General features: G+C 41.8%; 1 protein-coding gene across 3 annotated transcripts in view; it reads right to left on the minus strand.

Moving 5' to 3' along the window:
- Positions 1 to 7,905: 7,905 nt before the first annotated feature.
- The window catches only part of TBCCD1 (TBCC domain containing 1), a 33,205-nt gene continuing 19,305 nt past the window's right edge, over positions 7,906 to 21,805 (minus strand). For 2 of the 3 annotated variants that reach the window (XM_072120879.1, XM_072120877.1), the window contains exons 5-6: positions 20,266 to 20,760; positions 14,099 to 16,173 (exon numbers count right to left, since the gene is read on the minus strand). In XM_072120879.1, coding sequence (XP_071976980.1) covers positions 16,044 to 16,173; positions 20,266 to 20,760 — 625 coding nt within the window. In that variant the 3' untranslated portion in view covers positions 14,099 to 16,043. Of the gene's footprint in view, positions 8,192 to 14,098; positions 16,174 to 20,265; positions 20,761 to 21,805 lie in introns of those variants that run through there. The other variant, XM_072120878.1, reaches the window with a different exon arrangement.

A 21,805-nucleotide genomic window follows, 5' to 3' on the forward strand; every position in this document is an offset into this window, starting at 1 on the left:
TACAGACCAAGTGCCCAATACAAAAAACCCACTTATATTTCACAAAGTGCCAACATGGTATTTTAAGCAGTAACTTACTGCTCCCTGTTCTTCCACATCTTTCAATCGTATCAGTCCCTGAGGCCACCAATACAGTTGAAAGAAGGAGGGCAAATTCAGACTATCATTGTAGCTTCTCTCCAGGGTTTGTAGAAGAAGAATGGTTGGTCCAGCAGGATGACTTTCAAAGATAATGCAGCCCTGTCCACACCTACTCACTTTTCCCACCATTCCAAACAGCCAATGAAGTGTTGCTTTAAAATAGCGCTAAAAGCAGCATCTCTTAAGTCGCCTGGGACTGCAGGAAGATTTGTTGGATTTGTTCCTGTCTGGTGACCTCTGTCTGTTCTGTGATGGCCTGAGTGCCACCTCTGGCACCCGTGCCGTAGGTTCGCCACCACTGCCCTAGGGTGCTTTAACCCTAGGTTGTCTGATCTACCATACACTGTCATACTACAGTATGGCAGTATATGAGGATTTTACTCCTCATTCATTACAATGTGCAATTAATTGGGTAAAACGAGACAGCCTCGGGTATTTGGAATACTTCGGCAAAATGGTGACACACACTGGCTATGGAGAGGGCTCAGCCTGTGACGTCGTACTATTACTGTGTCATTAAGGGGTTAGGGAGATCAGTGGTATCCCTAATGTATGTAGGGTGGGAAAATCCGGTCTAAGGACCTTATCAACATAAATACCCCTGACGCTATTGGTCAACCCTTCAGTAGGTTTAGCCCTTTATGCACTTTAGGCAAGGCGTAGAAACTGCTGGATATGGGGAACTTAGGAAGCATAAACTCAAATTCAGTCTCGGTTATCAGTTCATCTTTTTAAGCTGTCAAGAGAATCTGTTTAGGTTCAGATAGGAATCACTTGATGGGATCCCTATCCATGACATCATAGCACAGTCTGTTGTTCAGTAAGCCCAAGCACATCTTATACTGGGGGCATCGCGCAATACAACATTACCCCTTTTATCTGATGGTTTATTAATGATACATTTTTTATTATCCCGTTATTAGTACCATTGACATATTCCTAGCTGTTACATGTTGCAGACTTATTTTCTGCACTCGCTGCCCGGGTGTGTTATTGTTTATTTTGAAATCAACCAGTGAAAACAAATAAAGGCTACAAATATCAAGTTCTGATTAGCAGCACGGAGTGTTGGGACAAGATGTTCGGCACTCCGGGCTGCTAATTGTGCATGCCCTCGCCACCTCTCGCTCTCATGCTGGGAGCGTGGGAGAGTGAGGTGACCTCACTCGAGAGGCGTGAATTCATGCTGGGAGAGGGAGGTGCGGGGTGTTGCATAATGAGTAGTCCGAAGTGCTCTGTTCTGCTAATTATTGATCCCGGGTTGTCAAGACTAGCAATTGACAATGCTGGGATCAAGAAGAGGAGCGGAGGTGAGTATTTTTTGCCTTTTTTTTTGTTATTTTCACTGGTTGATTTCCTTTAAGTTTCAAGAAGAGAGAGGACATGATGGACAGCAGAGAGACAATCATTTAGTGTTCTGAAGTAAGGCAGGGGTGATGTTACATGCAGAAAAAGCACATTTTATTTCAATTAAGCCAAAATTAAATGAATCATAAATACACTCTATACATTGTTAATGTGGTAAATGAGTATTCTAGCTGAAAATGTCTGTTTTTTAAATGCAATATCTACATAGGTGTATGTAGGCCCATTTCCAACAACCACCACTCCAGTGGGTTAATTAGGGCACATTTACAAAGGGCTTTGCAATGCATTTTTTTCGAACTGTGCCCCATCTTCAATAGTAAAATGGCTTGCACAGGTATTTAAGTACTGGGTGCGCTGAGATTGTGTCACACGCGAACATTTTTGAGGTACAGCTGTGCTGGCTTCCGTGCAACAGAATTTAGGGGGCATGCCGTCGGACAATCTGACTGATTTGGTGAATCGCGGCACAGTGCAATATAGTGGGACAATGCACCTTCAGTGGACTAAGTAGCGGGTAAGTAAATGTGCACCGTTGTGTTTTACTAACTGTGTAAGAAGGCTAATGGATGTTTAGAAAACCCTTGTCAAAGTAAGCCAGTACAGCTGAAAACAGTTTAGCTGATTAGAGAAGCTATAAAATTGACCTTCCTTTGAGCTGGTTGAGAATCTGGAGCATCTCATTTGTTTGTTCTATGAAACTCTCACAATAGCCAGAAAAGAACTTTCATGTGAAACTCGACAGTCTATTCCTGTTCTTAGAAATGAAGGCCATTCCATGCAACAAATTGCCAAGAAACTGAAGATTTCCTATAACATTGTGTACTACTCCATTCAGAGTAGAACACAAACAGGATCTAACCAGAGAAGAAAGAGAAGTGGGAGGCCCGCTGCACAAGCAAGCAACAAGGCAATGACATTAGAGTCTCTAGTTTGAGAAACAGACCCCCACACAGGTCCTCAACTGGCAGTTTAATTAAATCATTGAAGCTCACCCGACATAAATTAACATTTTAAATTGCAGGTCCTTCTGCCTGTAGCTTCTTAACCCCTAACCGACTTGTGGCGTAGTATTACGTCACATGAAGGGTGGGGGTACATGGAGAGGGCTCACGGTTTTTGCTGCATATTGCAATAAAGACTTACTGGTAACACCTGCTAGCACCGATTGCAGTTGCTCTCCTGCCGATCACCGCCTGCGAAGCTGCCGGCGGCTTCAAAAAAATCTCGGCGCATGGGCTATCAGCAAATTGTAATGAATGCGGAGGAAAATCCCCATATACTCCCATACTGTAGTATGGCAGTATATGATAGGATCAATCAGACAACCTAGGATTGAAGTACCCTAGGGAGTCTGAAAAATAGTAAAAATAAAAAAAATTATAATTAAAAAAACATAAAATTTAATTTCGCCCTCCTTTCCCTAGAAATGATATAAATAAACAATAAAAATTACAAACACATTAGGTATCACCGCATCTGGAAATTCCCAGTCTATCAAAATGTAATAACGTTTTTTCACTGCATTTAACCCCGTAACGGAAAAAAGCGCCCAAAGTCGAAAATGGCACTTTTTTGCGATTTTAAAAAATATAAAAAATTCCATAAAAAGTCAACAAAAAGGTTGTACTGTCCTAAAATTGATAACATTGAAAACGTCATCAAAACTCGCAAAAAATGACACCACCAAAGTATAAAAAAAGTTATTAGCGCCAAAATGTTTTTTTTTTGTACAGGAGGTTTTAATTTTTGTAAATGAATGAAAACATTATAAAAGCTATACAGATTTGGTATCCCCGTAATCGTACCAACCCAAAGAATAAAGTAGACATGTCATTTGGGGCGTACAGTGAAATCCCACAAGAATACGGCACGAATGCGGTTTTTCACCATTTTCACTGCATTTGGAATTTTTTTTTCCCGCTTCCCAGTACACGGCATGGAATATTAAATACCACCATTTTGAAGTGTAATTTGTTATACAGAAAATAAGCCACCACACAGCTCTGCACATGGAAATATAAAAAAGTTCTAGATTTTTGAAGGTAGGGAGTGAAAAATGAAAACGCAAAAATGAAAAAGGGCATCGGCGGGAAGGGGTCTACGTGGAGTCATTACATTGCTGCTATCAGTAGCTCAAGCACTGAAACACTGTTAAGGTGGAGGATCTCCTTATGAGGAGTCACACTTTTTATATGAGTTGTTGCTCTTGCCCAAATTGATTTATACCAAGTGCATGCATAAGGATTACACCAGACAGAGAAAAGTATTCCAGTATAATTCCCTCTTGGTCAGAGGCGAGGGCGATTCTGCTTTATTCAAAGAAGTACACAAACTATAGAAACAAGAGTAGGTGTTGCCAGCTTTGTTCCATGTCTCTTTGTGATAGGAAGATCCTAAATGACTAAGGCTTCAGGGTGGGCACATTCCCACATGCCAACGCCATCGTTGGGTGCAGACACAGACGCCATCTTTAGAGCAGAGTAATTTCACAGTAGTTGTAGACAGTTATATGATTACATGATGAAAGGTTAATAAATGTATTTTGTGCATACAAGAAACCTACTGTGAAGGAAACCGCGACATTCTGGACCCCTGAAGGGTACGCAAGGTCACTTAGTTATCCTTTTATAGACACTCCCAGAACGCACGGGTTCTGAGAGGCGCAAGAAATGATTTAAAGTTTTCCCCACAAATTCCGGATATGGCACAACAATAAATCACAGCCCTGTACAGTAGGAGCTGCCACCAGTTCTCCTTTAACCCCTTCCCGACTTGCATGGAGAGGGCTTGCGGGCCGAGCCCTCTCCATAGCCAGTAAGTCTTTGCTGCATATTGCATAAGGCTCGCACCGATCGCGGGTATTTTCCCGACGAGTGCCGCTCGCAGCTTCAATAAGATGGCGGCGCATTGGATGCCACGTATCGCGCTCCCCGTGACGACTTCCGAAGACCCAAGGCTGTCTCGTTTTAACCCATTCATTACATCATAATGTAATTAAATCATTGAAGCTCACCCGACATAAATTAACATTTTACATTGCAGGTCCTTCTGCCTGTAGCCCCTTAACCCCTAATCGACTTGTGACGTAGTATTATGTCACATGAAGGGTGCGGGTACATGGAGAGGGCTCACGGTCTTTGCTGCATATTGCAATAAAGACTTACCGGTAATACGGATTGCAGTTGCTCTCCTGCCGATCACCGCCTGCGAAGCTGCCGTCGGCTTAAAAAAGATGGCGGCGCATGGGCTATCAGCACATTGTAATGAATGAGGAGGAAAATCCCCATATACTGCCATACTGTATTATGGCAGTATATGATAGGATCAATCAGACAACCTAGGATTGAAGTACCCTAGGGAGTCTGAAAAATAGTAAAAATAAAAATTTAAAAAAGTTAAAAAAAAAATTCTAGTAAAAAAACCCCTAAAAATTCAAATCCCCCCCCCTTTCCCTAGAACTGATATAAACATTAATAAACAGTAAAAGTCATAAACACATTAGGTATCACCCGTCCAAAAATTCCTGATCTATCAAAATATAATAAGTTTTTCACTACGTTTTAACCTGTAACAGAAAATAGCACTTATTTGCCATGAAAAAAAATCAATGAAAAGTGATCAAAAGGTTGCACAGTCCTAAAAATTATAGCAATGAAAAATCCATCAAAAGTCGCAAAAATTACACCACCCACAGCTCCGTACACCAAAGTATGAAAAAGTTATTAGCGCTAGAAGATGGCAAAATAAAAAAATTGTACAGGAGATTTTAATTTTTGTAAATGTATGAAAACATTATAAAATCTATACAAATTTGTTATCCTCGTGATCGCACCGACCCAGAAAATAAAGTAGACATGTTATTTGTGGTGCACAGTGAAAGCTGTAAAATCCAAGCCCACAAGAAAACGTCGCAAATGCGTTTTTTCCCCATTTTCACTGCATTTGGAATTTTTCCCGCTTCCCAGAACACGGCATGGGATATTAAATACCATCACTATGAAGTGCATAAGCCATCACAGAGCTCTTTATGTGGAAAAATAAAAAAGTTATAGATTTTTGAAGGTGGCGATTGAAAAATGGAAGTGAAAAAACTAAAAAGGGCCTAGTCGTTAAGGGGTTAATATAAGCCCGGTCCGTAACAGGATTATATAGGGTGAGGAACCAACCCGGTAGCATGTATATATGCTAGACTCTGATGTGGGGATTCATGATCGAGATAAAAGGGCAACACAGGTTAAGTTTTATATTTAATTGCCTTAAAGGGGTTATCCGGGTTTAAAAATTTTTTTATGGCCGGGCTGGGGAGGGCTAGTTAAACATAATAAACATGTATTTACCTCCTCCGGCGCCGCCGATGTCCCGCGCCGCGGTCCCTTCGATCCGTGCCCCTGTTTGTTTACAGGGGCACGGAAGCCGCGCACAGGGAGCTTCCGGTCCGCGATGTGGACAGCTCCTCCCATCCGTCCCTATCTCTCAGCGTTGTAAGCTCCGGACGGCCGGAAGCTCCCTGTGCACCCTTGTACTGAAACCGGCGCACAGAGAAGACGGGCCGCGTCGCGGGACATCGGCAGCACCGGAGGAGGTAAGTACATGTTTATTGTGTTTAAATAGCCCTCCCCAGCCCGGCCATAAGAAATTTTTTAAACCCGGATAACCCCTTTAAGGGCACACTAGACAAAACAATATATACAGTTGGGATATATACAGTTACACTGAGTACAAACTACAAGATGGCAATACAAGTTACAGCAGTTCAGTAAGTTAGTTACCTTGTGTGTGTGGCCCTAATGCGGATGGATAGTCCACACTTTAAGATCCTCCCTGTGCTTGTTGATGGTAAGATTTCCCCCCAGGTGAAAGACAATGTTGGCTGAGTGATACCTGAATATATCAGGAGTGGACACGCCTCTACCAACCCAATAAGAGGAGTCGTGGGTCCCTCCTACCTGATACTACAACCAGAGCGTCGTAGGGTCATGGTTCTGGTATCATTGGATCCGGGAGAATCCCTGGATTGTGTTGATACCAAACCTGACCCATTTGCTATGGTTCTATACAGAGATATTGATATTTCTGGAACAGTATATCCTAGAGTGACGAAAAATGGATTATTGTGATTCCCTGAAAATAACAATCCAAAAAAGTATTTGTTCTTCTGGTGAGACGGACTATAACTTCATAACTGTCCCTATTCAACTTAGTGCTGGTTGGAGTTCAGGCCCTTTGTCTTTATAGAGTGGGGGGGGGATGCCTGGAGTCGATAGGTCTGCAGAGTTCTATTGAGGAGTATGGACACATGCTGTGTGAACGTACACAACCCAGCTCAATTAGGCCAATCAAGCTGAGGCTGGGGGAAGGTGGTGTAGGAAAAGGCTCCCCTCCCCCTGGTCACATTTATCACACCTACTAAGCAAAACCTTGAGATTTCTCCCGTCACAGTCGGCCATTTTATACATTTTTTAACCTTCTTTCCCTTACACCTGAATCACCCACCCTCTTGTATTCTCAAACTCTTTTGTTGGTCCGTTAGACGAGTGATCTCTTACATATCACCCCCCTTGGTTCCCTACACATTGAGGTATGGCTGCTGTCCCTTCATGTCCCGATCTTTGGTTCACTTTAGGGGACTGATGTTTTGGTTGAGAGGCACTCAAGACTAATAGAAATCCTTACCTTCAGAATGAAGTAAGGTGGGTGTTGTCTAGTGTAGCATACTTCAGCAATCATCTTACATCTTTCTGCACCAGCATCATGTTTAGGGCCAATCTGTTCTTGGAGGTTCATTCGGGAGGCAGTGGCTAACTGTTCTGCCAACCCAGAAGGGGCATGCCTTGTATAATTTACAAATCTCTGTTGATTATAGCATATATAATTTATCCGTTCCACATTTTTGTCTACGGTTGCAATGGTGAAAATAGACTAAAACATTGCTTTAAACTCTAGCTTTAAACTCATCTGAAACCTCTCCCCCCCTTGGCACTTCAATGGCATCAATATAACCATGATAGTCAAAACTAGCCATGGGTTCTACGGTTGGAGCGGTGGAAACTTGGAGAGGATTCATTTTTAATTGGGCATAAAAGGAATGAAACTTGACATGAATTAATCCAGTTAGGTCTTCCTTTAAGCTTTACTGAAGCTGTGCTTATTGTCAGAACCTGTAAGGCATTTTCAAATTCCAAGTCAAATCTCTTCTTCACATGCCACTTTATCACCAACCAACCTAGTTTCTCCAGTGAGATCCTACATGATCTTCTAGAAAGAAAGAGAAAACTAAAAAAACATACTTTAGTACAGTATAACACTAGATTTGGAGCAACTGTAAAGAACATTTTAAGATAAGAACAGAAACAAATTATCTCTTCAAGACTCAGCTCCAATTTTTGTATGCTGACATGCTATCCTTCTAACCATGCTGGCTGTCACTTATTATACTATTTGATGTCTTTTTTAAATATTGGCACCACATTTGCCTTGCGCCAGTCACTTGGTACCGTACCAGACATTAGGGAACCCCTGTAGATTTTGGACAGCGGTACAGCAATGACAGATCTGAGAACTCTGGGGTGTAACCCATCTGGTCCAGGAGCCTTTATTCAGCCAGTCTAGTCTAATACAAGATGCATGACCCACACTGGCACTTCCCAAGTTAGAAGTTCTTTCTTCCATTGTATAAACGGAGCTAAAAAAAACCCCAAAAAAAAACAAACAAAAAAAACCCATTTAGTATCTCCGCCTTCACTTGGTTTCCAGTCACCGATTCTCCATTTTCAGAATATTTTTTTTTCGCATTGATATATTTCTTAGGATTTGTTTTGTCATCTTTGGCCACCTGTCTTTCATTTGGTATTTTGGATGATTTAATTTCCTTTTTACAGATTTTGGTAAGTGTTTTATAATTATTGAAAGCCTCAGGTGACCCATCAGATTTATGTTGTTTGAATGCCCTCATCTTTTTATTTTTATCATTAACTGCCCTTCTAATTGTAGCTGTGAGGCCCCTTCCACACTTGCGTTTTTCACGCGCGTGTTCTGCGCATAATTCTGAAGCACAGAACTTGCATTGCATTCTGAAACTTTTTCACACTTACATTTTTTTTAAACGCGCGTTTAAATCTCGACATGCTCTACTTTTGCAAATCACGCGCGTGAAAAACGCACCATACAAGTCTATGGAGACGCATCAAAAACGCATTGCACTCTGAGACACTTGCAAGTGCAATGTGTTTTTAGACACTGAACAAACTGACAGAAAACTGATTGAACTCTGATGCAAAATGTCAGCTTTTCACTGACCAAACCCTGATTGCACCCTGACGTGATATACAATGCAAGTGTGGAAGGGGCCTAAGCCATGCAGGGCGTTATCTGGCCAATCTATACTTGTTACCTATTGGAATAAATTTAGAAGTATAATGACCCAGGATAGATTTGAATGTCACCCATTTAACATAAGTATCATCACGTGACAGTATCTGATCCCAGTCTATATCCTGTAGTGCAGCCCTGAATATTGGGAAAATTTTCTTAAAATTCAGTGTTTTTGCTTTCCCCATGTTTTTGCTTTTTATAGTTTAAGAGGAAAATAATTGTTATGTTCACTGTTCCGAAGGGGTTCTTTGGACAGTGACATTTTGGACAATCTCTGCAATGTTTGAAATCACAAGGTTCAACCTCTCGTGGGATCCTCTACAACAGTGGTGGCGAACCTATGGCACGGGTGCCAGAGGTGGCACTCAGAGCCATCTCTATGGGCACACGAGCCATCTCTATGGGCAGTGTTTGTCAGACAGGACTTAAGGCTTCTTGCAGCCCAGGACCCTAGAAGGAAGCTACAATGATAATCCAAACTTCTTCTCCTTCTTTCTACTGTATTGGTGTCCTCAGATGCCTATACAATTCAAACCTGCGAAAGAGCAGGGAGTAATAAGTTACTGCTTAAATTGTCGCATTGGCACTTTGCAAAAAATACGTGGTTTTGGTTGTAGTTTGGGCACTCGGTGTCTAAAAGGTTTGCCATCACTGCTCTACAAGCTGTACCATAAAATTATCCTGCAGAAAGTTGATAAAATAGGTGACCCTCTATTTCCTCAGAGAAATTCTGGGTCCATAAATTACACCAAAAATAAGTTTCTCAAAGCTCTCCTGGCTTTGAATTTTAACCCACAAAGTTTCCGCCTCCTCAAACTCTTCTGAGACACACACCACCTCCTATTTGCCCTGTCTTTCCGAAAGAGTGTAAAACCTTGAATATTAACACCCCAATTATGTGATGCATCGAGCCAAGTCTCTGCTACACCAACATCTTACAGTTGCTCTAATACCAGAGCTTCAAGCTCGCTCATTTTGCCTGCAATACTTCTGGCATATGTGAACATCCACAATTATTTATTTGATTTATAGTCATATTACTGGCACATATATCATCACTATTGTTTTGTAACTTGTAGATCTCCTTCTCCACTGCCTTACTCCCCCATTTACTGCTCACCTCACCACCCACCAACATAGGCTGCCCCCTCTGTGACCTGCCTACCCCTTTCGCTGCTTCTTTTTCCTCCTCCCCAATTCTAGTTGAAATACTCTGCCACCCCTGCTAGGATCTTCTCCCCCAGCACAGCAGCCCCCCTTCCATTTAGGTGCAAGTTATCTGCAGGAAAACAGCTTGTACCCCAATGAAAAATCAGCCCAGTGCTCTAGGAACCCAAATCCCTCTGCTCTACACCAGGATCTGAGCCATGCATTTAACTCCCTGAGCTCCCGCTGTCTGCTCTGTGTAGCGCATGGCACAGGTAGAATTCCGGAGATTACTACCTTGGAGGTCCTTCCCTTAAGCTTTGAACCTAATTCTATAAAACCATTTCTGTTGAGGTGGTCACGGCGACAAATTATTCTATCCGTCTTCTTGATTATAGAGGCAACCATTAACTGCCTTGGCTTACCTACACAACTATCCCCCCTACTACTAGCTTGTCTTCTCCCCCGGCTGTTAGGGAGAGCAGGATCCGGTAGGGCTGCCATTTCTGACACTGACGTCCTTACATCATTGCACAATTTTGTAATTTTGCTTGGGTGTTCAGTCAGAATTGGCCTTCCTTTTCTACCCCCTCTATTTACAGTAACCCAGCTACCTACCGGTCTTACTAGCTTTCTTCTCCACCCTCCTCTTCTATCCCACTTAGTTAGCAGCATACTCCTCTCAAGATTGTCGATTGCTCGCAGCCGTGCAATATCTTCCTCCAGATCTCTAACACGAGCTTCCAGTAGAAAAATATGGGCACATCTGTCGCAGCGTTATTCACCCTGGAACTCCTGCTCCAGCAGTGTATACATACGGCACAGTGTGCACTGGAGTATACCACCAATCTTACTAGCCATATCCTAGTTACAAAACTGTGAGGAGTGTATAAATCAAGAGATATAAATTGAAGATTACTTACAGTTCTGTGGACTCTTTTTTTGAGCTCCGCTTGTTTAAACTCCACTTATGTTCACAAGCCACTTAGAAGCACAAGCAACAATGAGCAAAGCTCATGGACAAACTGAGTGTTTGAACCTCATTTACCAAGTGGATGACCAATGTAGATAAATGTAAGGTTATGCACCTGGGAGCTAATAAACCACTTACAACATATGTCCTTGGTGTAGTAAATATGGGAGTCTCTCATTGAGAAGGACCTGGGCATACTTGTAGATCATAAATTAAATAACAGCATGCAATGTCAATCAGCTGCCTATAAAGCCAGCAATATCTTGTCATGTATGAAAAGTGGTATGGACTCTCGGGATAGGGATGTAATATTATCACTGTACAAGGCATTGGTTTGGCCTCTCCTGGAATATGCCGTCTAGTTCTGGAACTGGAGAGGGTACAACAAAGAGCCACAAAAATAAGCGGTATGGAGGGTCTCAGTAATGAGGAAAGATTATTTAGTCTCGAAAGGAGATGACTAAGAGGGTACATGATTAATTTATATAAATATATGAATGGTCCATACAAAAAATATGGTAGAAAGTAACAGCCCAAAGCGGTAGGCTTAAAATGTACTCAATACAATTCTAAATGTCCCTATATAGAGTGGGGACATTTAGATTTATATTAGGTACATTTAAGCCTACCGCTTTGGGCTGTTACTCGTGGTTTGTAGGGTCAGATGCTAGACGCAGTGTCAGGCAAACTGATATAGCGGCCTCTGGTGGGGCAGCTGAGGTATTAACCGAGCTCATTTAGTCTAGGGCTCGAGTGTACACCACAAATTATACTGCCTTCAAATTGACAGCACTGTCTAGTACTGTCTACCCCACCTGACCAACAGTGTAATTGTAGCAGTCCATCTACATAGGCTTTAAACCCCCTTTTTTTGTCCTATGTCCTTTATACTTTTTATAGTCTGCTCGATACTGCCTATGACTTTGATCACACTGTGTTTTTAAATCACTCGTGTCCTCTGCACCTAGTGGTTCACGCCACTTTAGTTTGAATTATTTTAGTATTTCCAATAAAAGTGATGTTTTATTCTTTATATGTCCGGATATGGGCCACTTGGACTGCCTAGAGGCAGTTTTGTAAAAATTTGCCATTACTCCCTGCCGTGACAGTAGGTCCAATTGTTTAGAAAAATTCTAGGTCTATAAACAATGCAATTTTGAAGATTTGACTAATGTCTAGTTTCAGAAAATACTATACAGTGCACTTTTTAGCAGGAAAAAAAATCTTGTCCTATAGTCCGTAAGTCAGCAGGATACTACCAGACCCTCAACCCGTTGTAAGGGTGATCAGGTGAGTTGCTGACATAGCATTTCACCCGATCTCATAGAGCACTGCTCTCATCCTCTCCTGGTAGTCCCACCTTGAGAATTACCTACAGGACCTGGAGTGAGGTCAGAAGCATGTGAGTGATCATATGCTTCCTGGATCACTGCAACATCTTATAAATAAAGGCAATGAAAGGGTTACATGTCAGGACAGAGCCAGGGAACTGGGCTAGAGATCAAGTTGCAGCTGGGGCCTTGGTATGAAGGTGTGTGTGCGTGCGTGCGTGCGCTATGTCACATGCCGGCTGTGTACGAGCCCTTTTCATACACGGTGGGCATTTGCTGCAACACCCACCAGTAACACCCGCAGTCAGTGCTAGCAGTGATGTCATAAATAAACAGTAAAACTAAAAAAACCTGTCTGGTATTGCCGTGTCACAAAATGTCTGATCTATCAAAATATAATACAAGATGATAACATTTTTCACAGCGTTTAACTCTAACGGAAATTAGCGCCCAAAGTAAAAAATACCACTTTTTTGCCATTTTGAAAAATATACGAAATTCAATAAAAAGTGATCAAAAGGCCGTACAACCCCAAAAATGGCAGTCGCAAAAAATTACACCACCCACAGCTCCATACACCAAAGTTTGAAAAAGTTATTAGCCCCAGAAGATGGCAAAATGAAGATTTTTTTTTTTTGTACAGGAGATTTTAATTTTTGTAAATTTATGAAATACTGTCATTTGGGCTGCACAATGAAAGCGGTAAAATCCAAGAGCACAAGAATACCGTTTTTTTCTTTCACCATTTTTACTCACACAGCTCTTTACATGGAAAAATAAAAAAGTTATAGATTTTTGAAAGTGGGGAGTTAAAAATAGAAACGAAAAAAAAAAAAAAAAAAAAAAAAAAAAAAAGGGCCTCAGCATTTAGGGGTTAATATATACTCTAGTATAAACCTAGTTTTTCAGCACAAAAAAAAATGTTTAAAACCCAAACTCGGCTTATACTCGAGTAAAAAAAATATATATAAAAACTCACCTTTCCGGCTTCCCCCGCTGTTGGCTATATACTGGGGGATATGGGTTGGCAGGCCTTATACTGGGGGGCAGATGCTGGCTATATACCAGTGGTGGCGAACCTATGGCACTGGTGCCGGAGATGGCACTCTGAGACCTCTCTGTGGGCACTCGGGCTGTCTCCCAGGCACAGAGTTTGTCTGACATGACACCTTCCTGCAGTGACCCATCCTGTGCTGCTTGGTCCTGTCTGAAGAGTGAGGAGGTGTGGACAGGGTCGGATTGGAGCTCAAAGATTCTGGTAGCAATAAGTTTGTTACTGCCTAAATTGCCGTGTTGGCACTTTGGGAAAAGCTTGTGTGTTTTAGGTCTCATTTTGGGCACTCGCTCTCTAAAAGGTTCGCCATCACTGCTATATACTATGGGGCAGGGTCCGGCAGGCTATATAATGGGGAAGCTGTGACCAATGCATTTCCCACCCACGGCTTATAATCGAGTCAACAGGTTTTACAAGGTTTTTGTGGCAAAATTAGGAGCCTCGGCTTATACACATATATATATATTAACAACTAAATCTGGGTTGCATCTTATAGTCCTAAATATAGGGTACCATTCTTTATGCTGTAATTACATTTTTATTTGTACATGTCAAAATTGTGAAAATTGCTTTGGCAAATAACAATGCGAAATTTCCAAAAACTCCTGGAAAGGAAAGTGCTAAATAGAAACAAAAAGGTTACATTTTTTAAATACTAACTTAGAAGAAAGACACATAAAAAACCCTTAGAAAAATTAGGTTTTAATTGTCTGAAAATACAAAAGTAAACTTTGAAAACAAAATATTGTACACATGCTAATTATTTAAAATACTGATAAACAGCAAGACATAAAAAGTGCTGTGTGCATCAATTCATAACGTATCGCTTGCTTTGCTTAGCATTAAAAAGGAAATTAAAAAAAAAAAAAAAGCCAAGAATCTATAATAGTGCTTTTTCATATGCATGGAAATGAATATAACATTCTGGATCTGGTGATTTGTAACCAATCGGCTGTTTTAAAGTAGGGCGTTCAAGCTTGGGTGAAAATTAAAAAACAAACAAACAAACAAACACACAATGTTGAACCACAAAAATGCACAGAACAAGATGTTCGGTGCTCTGGGCTGCTAATTATGCACGTCATGCCTTTCACGTGATGTCAGATAGCAGAATTGTTGCTGGCACCAGGATATGGAGGAAAGGCGTTTCCCCTAATTAAAATATCTACAAAATCCCTTTGAACCATTTTCTATGATTAACTTTGGGGATTACAGTGGCAAAAATTGTATAGAAAGGTTTTCTACCAACTGCTTTCAGTTTTTTTTACATCTTGCAAAGAAAAGCATAAATTTAAACCTTTCAGCTTTATTAAAAAAACTGAATCTCTCTTAGTGACAAAGTATCTCACAAACTCAAGGATAGAAGAATAAGCCCTAGAAGAATAAGTACTCACTTATTGCAGTTCAAACAAATACATTTTATTGCTGCCTTGTACAGAGTTATGACGTTTCAACTAACAAAAGTCTTTTTTTCAAACGCTGTGACAAATACATAAAAAAATGAAAAAAGTAAAAAACGATATTTACATATCCATAACTAAACATAGCAGCACATGTAGTACTGGAGAGTCTGGTGTCAGTGGGCAATATTCAAAGTTCCAATAGCCTATGTTATGCTTATTTTTAAAATGCCCTTTTCAGCATTCTGAATCATTTCAGTACTTTATACAAGTTTAATTCACATTACCAGGTCCATGGGGAGGGTGGGGGGAAACTGCAGCCTGCGTGTGCACTTGTACGAGTCTGGTGTCCTCCACACTCATGCAGCGCCTCTCCTCACCCTAATTATGCACTGCTCCAGCCAGGTCATAGCACAGGCAAGAATATGTCATCACTGTGTAATCCCTGCACCCCTCCCCCAGCTGCTGTATATGAGTGATCTAAGCTCAGGTTGATTAGTCCTGTCTGGATAGTTCAGGAAGCTCTTTGTGTAATGTGTCTATGTAGACACCCAGCTTTCCCAAGGTCCTGAATTTTATAATTTGTTTTTTCAGCAAAACCACTTGGTTCAGGGGTTAATCAAGATATGTTCCTGCATCAGTCTAGCTACAGCATTCTCAAGGTAGGTTGGCCATCTCCAAATGCCTGATAGCAAGTTTTAGACAAACTTTTACTCAGAAAACGTTCTTATTAGATTCAGAGTTTATACCATAAATCTTTGGTTTACAATCTATATCATCGACCATTTGGAGTATACTTTAATTGCCCTATTCCATGATTTTGTCTACTCTGTATATTGCTGACATATATATATATATATATATATATGCAGTTTCTAACATTGAAGCAGTAACTTGCATCTGAATATTGGTTCAAATAAACATGTGACCTGCTGTTGACTTGTACTACTTCTGCCACACTGCGCTGGTTGTGAACCTTCGGTTGGAATATGACCTATTGACACCAGACTCTCCATTAGCATTTGTGCTTGTATGTTCATTTTTGGATAGGTAAATAATGTTTTTGCTTTTTGACCTTTTGAAAACAAATGCTGCAATAAAATTTCTTTTACGTTTGAACTTCAATAACAGCACTTGGATTTATTATCAAATATATCAAGGGGTAGAATCCCTTCCAAAGTACCCCATCATTAGTAGGAATGAGATATAAGAATACCTGTTGATTTTACAAACTCAAATAATATGACTAAATGTGTTCTCTATCCAGCAACTTCTTTTGTACCATCGCCTGGAGACACAAGGCTATCCAACTGATGTCGATTTCCAGTTTTAACAAGCCATTCATTGAATTTTTGTTCAACAATTGTCTGAAAGTGCTTTCGCTGTTCCCTATAAATGAAAAAGACAAATTCAAGAAGATAAAAATTCAAAAGGCAATATTATAAAGACTTAAATCATGCTGAAGGAAAATTGTCAAGACCATTCTAACGAGGATTGACAAACTGTACATTTTAATTGAACTCTTTAAGGAATGTGGACATAATACGATTTAGTCCAAACCTACAGGCGCTATCTACCAGGAGGCCTGACTGCCCAGCCTTCAAACTACAACAGCATGCAACACATAGATGGAAGCAGCACTCCTTCATTCACCTATGGTCACATAAATAAAGACATTTGACAATGGGTGAATAAAGAAATCTTCAATTGTGCAAGGAGTGCTGCTGCTTCCATAGAGTATTGTGCCAAATATAATCTGCTCAATTTACTTATTTTTATATCCCTATTTGTGTCTAAATCTCTTCCATGATGTAAAAAAAAAAACTAACAGTGTTGTCAACTTCTACTGTAAGGCGAGCAATAAACCAGAAAGATAGGGCAATTTGTTCTATAAATAAAAGTGTTAAATATTGCTCCTCAAAAGACATGTATGTACGAGTGTATTACACTTGTATGAGGCATATGTGATGTTAATAAACGTTACCCAATAAAAAAATAAATACAATACATAGAAACAGTTACAAAAATAAAAAAGGGAAAAACAAAGACTTACTAATGAAATAGCTCCCGTGCTGTTGGGGTTTAGCAGAAGTTCCAAGCAGCCTATCCATGTGCAATGAATTCCCTAAAAGTCTGACAAAGGGGTTCCCGGGATTCACTAAATAAAATCCAGTGATGTCACCGAAAGGAGGAGGTTCGCATTACCCCTCCCTCCGGCAATGTATATTTTGATGAAAATCCCCTAACTTTTGATCAGAATTGCCTCCAATCATCAGAGTATCTCGCTACCTTTCACCCCATACCAAACTTGGGGTGGCTAGGCTTAAAAATCAGGGGTGTTCCATAATTTGACACTGTTTCCACCTAGATAGATTCTTGAAATTTGGGAGTTTGAGACACCATAAACCCTTAATACTCTCCTGTAAATAATAATAATAAAAATAATAAGGCCGAAAACATTAAAGAAAAACTACCATCAAAATCAAGCGTAGTTACATGCACTGTGACCATGGTGAGCTTCTTCTATTTGTTATCCATGTTCACCTTCTAAAACCAACTAAATTTATGCTAATTATCCTGAAGAGCTCCTGATGAGGTTACCAGAGCCACAGATTCACAGGCTTTTACAGTGTGCAAGGAGCACTTGTGCCTCTCACTGTGTGCTAAAACTTTCACTGCTGCAGTGAAATTACAGCAGAAATAGGTAGAGGGGAAAGAAGTGCTGAAAGACCACGGGGATCCTCATGACGGTGGCCAGCGTTGGCTCCAGTACCCTGGCAGCTAGAAACACAATCCATTTGTGATATTAAACAGGCTAATCTCCCCTTTGACACTGTATAAATGCAGCACAAAAGAATTTGCTGAAAAACCTCACCTGGGCTTCTAAAAAAAAAAAGCCAACAAAACTTACATACTCCCCCTCCGACGCCCCGATGCTTGGTGCAGCTCCTCTTCCATCTTCTATGCTGTAGTAGCCGGCAAAGACGCGTCTATGTTGGCGTACACTATGATAGTGTGCACAGGCCGGCAGATCACTTGGACGCGTCTCTGCTGGCCACTACAGCATAGAGAAGATAGAAGAGGAGCCGCCAGGAGCCTCCTGGAGCATTGGGGCATTGGAGGGTGAGTATGTAACTTTATTTTTATGTGCTGGGCAAACTGCAGGGGGGGGGGGGCAAATGGCTGTAGACTACATGTGGGGCTGGCTATATACTATAGGGGGCTGGCTGGCTATATACTGGAGGCTGTGACCAATGCATTTCCCACCCTCGGCTTATACTCTAATCCAGTGATGGGCAACCTTTTGAACTTGGTGTGTCAAAATTCGCCAAAAAAACGAGCAAAACTCAGGTGCTGTGTCACCTTTAGAAAAAAAACTAATTTTGTAATAACATGTCCAGCAGCGGTCTCCCCTTATTAATAACATGTCCAGGAACAGCCTCCCCTTATTAATAACATGTCCTGCAGCGGCCTCCCTTCACTATTAAAATGCCCCTAGCGGCCTTCCTTCCCTAATAAAATGCCCCAGCGGCCTCCCTTTACTACTAAATTACCCCTAGTGGCCTCCCTTTACTACTAAAATACCCCTAGCCGCCTCCCTTTACTACTAAAATACCCCTAGCCGCCTCTTTTTACTACTAAAATACCCCTAGCCGCCTCCCTTTAAATATAATATAATAATAAACTTATATACTTACCCAGTGATGTCTTCTTCCCTGTAGCTTTACTGCAGACGGCTCGGCACCTCCAGGTTTCACCGCGCACCTCGGGTCACGTGACTGAAGTGACCTGACGTCAGGTCGCCTCAGTCACGTGACGAGCAACGCGCATTGCAGCCTCGAGGAGCCGGAGGAGTTGCAGACAGTGGGCGGACCAACCTGGCGCCGGACAGGTAAGCAGGGGGCAGAAACACAGGGACGGGGGCGGGACATTTGCACAGGGACAGCACATTACACAGGAAGGGGGGGGGGCGCTGGGCGGCCGCGTGTCACCAAAAATGGCTACGCGTGTCAGTGCTGACACGTGTGTCATAGGTTCGCCATCATTGCTCTAATCAATAGGTTTTCCCAGTTTTTGGTGGTAAAATTAGGGGTCTTGGCTTATACTCGGGTCGGCTAATACTCGAGTATATATGGTGGTCAAGGCGTGAGCACTCTTCATAGAGACATGGTGTTTGTTGCATGATGTCATGGGGAGCGAAAATCTTCACCAAGATTGCCGGCAGTGATCGATGGGATAACTAAACACTAACGCGATCAGTGCTGGCACCAATCGCGGGTGTTACCGGTAAGTGTTTCCTGCAATATGCAGCAATGACTTACAGCCTGCGAGACCTCTCCATGCACCCGCACCGTACTATTAGGGTGTGCGTCAGGAAGGGGGTGCTGTAGCAGGAGCTTCAGACTGTATATAAATAGAGACCGGAAGTAATGGCTGGTAGTGCATCTAAATGGGAGAACCAGAGGAGGCATCAGCTCTTTATTTTCTTACTTCCCAGAACATATATAATTTTTTTTTTTTTTAAACCCAGATAACCTCTTTAAGACTAATAATTAGTGCTTTTTATGGAAAAAGGGGTGTTTTATTTGCTGGAACTAATAAACGATTAGGCGTTAAAAGAGATCTACCTTCAAAATCCATCATGATAAACTAGGGGCTCTTACTCATAGACCCATGCACCGCAACTGTGGTAATCTTCTCTCCCCTTTCATTTCCTGCTTCTGCTAGATTCTGTAATCTATGGAGAGGGAGGAAGGAGAGAGCAGGGGAAGGGAGGCATCTTCTGCTCATTGTAACAACGAGTGAAAACACATCACTGAGGGGCTCTGGAAACACCCCAAGAGCGCTTCAGACTGATTAGCATAATTGTAAACATTTATTTTAGAAGTAAGGAATCCATGGATAACAAATATAAGAAGATTAACACAGTCACCAGGGCAAATTTACTTACCTGGTCCTGTCGCGATCCCCGATGCGGATGGTCCGACCAAGATGCAGTCCGGCGCGATTCATGTAGCATGTGCGCCCGAGTTCCTGCATCCGTCGCTTCCCCACCGAGGTCCGCCGGAGTTCACCTTCTTCATCCCGGTGCTTGTAAGTGCGTGTCTCGCGACACAATTCGAAATGTTAAATCCCGCGCGTAGTCCGAATCCATCGTGTTGTCCAACGGCCCGCCCCCAGATTTGTGACGCGTGCAAGCCGGTGCGCCAAAATCTGATCGCATGCGCCAAAATCCCGTTAAATGTGGCGGAAAACGGAAATCACCGGGAAACCCAACGAAAATGTGCTTCGCTGACCCTTAATAAATGAGCCCCACTGTGTCTGGATCTATGAGCAAGTGCCCCTGGATTATCGTGCTTGATTTTGATGGTAGATTTTCTTTAAAAAGATACTACTTGCCTGATGCTCTCATCACTTTCAGTTATAGTCACATTTGGAGGTTCTTCATATAATGGTTCTTTACTAAAGAAATAAACGTACCTGGTTAATTTAGATTCCTTGACAGCTTTCTGCCACATCAGTACTTTTTGTTGTCTTTGATCCATTGATTTCTGGAACACAGGTGGAAGGCCTCCTGGAACCTCAGTTGTGTCCCCTTCCATTTCAAACGGAATTACAAAGGAGTAAAACTCTCGAGGTGACATTAGCTTCCATACCTGGTTGTCACTCTCTGTAGACAGCAACTGTGGTCGGTCCCAATAATTAGGCAAAGTGGCTAAACCAGTCTGTCCCATATGGTCTTCTAACATTGAATAATGAGTATGAAAGGGGGAAAATACAACTGACTGATTGCCAGAGAATAAAAGGGGCCTCGTAGGAGTAAGTATATGGAAAGTGCAGTTTGTTGTAGACAAAAGTGACAATCGCTGGCAAACACTGATGACTTTTACATGGTCGCACATTTGAACATGAAGCACGGTTTGCACTGGTCCAAGGATAATTGTACTATTTCTACATTTTTCAATGGTAACACACCTAGAAGTAAAAAAAAATAACAAGAATGTTACTTGCTGACTGAACTCGACTGTGACAATACTGTATTGCTCTGCTGGCAGTCAGTTGGGGTGGTTATTAATGGGTCGGTCCCTAGAGATTATAACTCATATTGAATTTACTGGTGTACACAGATTGATACATCTCCCCCTATGCCAGCAAATATCATATACAACTACAGCTGCATAAAGGAGGAAAGCACCCCACCTGTATATCCTGTAACCACTGGAATCATCTTAAATGGGTGTGCCACTCTAACATAAATTGCCTATGTGGCATTAATGCCTTAATAATATTCCCTGAATGCTCAACAATATATTCATCATCCCTAATACTGTACTTCCTTTATTGCTGTGTGCAGACTCTCGGTGCACTCTGCAGAAGTAAACAAAGATCCTACACTGGTAAATAGGATGATAATACTGGTAAGCAGGATGACTCATCCTGCTGCTCTCCCACTTACCTCCCCGTGTAAGTGAACTGAGAGAAAAAGACGACACACTGGAGGCTCCCATAACAGACGGACTAAAGGAGTGAGTAACAGGAAGTTGTGTGGAGATGCAAAGTGCAGCATGTGAACAACAGGGAAAGGCTGAAGCTCTCACAGGAGGCAAAGACACAGGTAGATGTACATGCAGAGACCTGTCTAATGGAACAGATTTATTGTAAAGTGGCCAACCCCTTTAAAGCACACTACAGATCAATATTTAACCCCTTCCTGCACCCTGACATAACTCTACGTCATAGGATGCAGGTAGCTCCCACAACTTGACGTAGAGTTACGACATGGTGATTGCCCGAGCTCAGAAGCAGAGCCTTAGCAGATCCGTAGTAACAGCCGGGATTGTTAACATCGGAAAAAAAATGCTAATGCCACTGACATGGGATGCGGACAAGATGTTCATAAGGGGGGAGCTCATGGCCCTTGGAGCTGCGGTAAAGAAACAAAAATCAAAAAATATAGATGACCTACTGCAAAAAATATATAGACTAGAAATAGTGCATAAAAGAAGTCAAGCGATCTCTA

Source organism: Engystomops pustulosus, chromosome 8 (genome assembly GCF_040894005.1).
Source record: "Engystomops pustulosus chromosome 8, aEngPut4.maternal, whole genome shotgun sequence".
NCBI classification, from domain to species: Eukaryota; Metazoa; Chordata; class Amphibia; order Anura; family Leptodactylidae; genus Engystomops; species Engystomops pustulosus.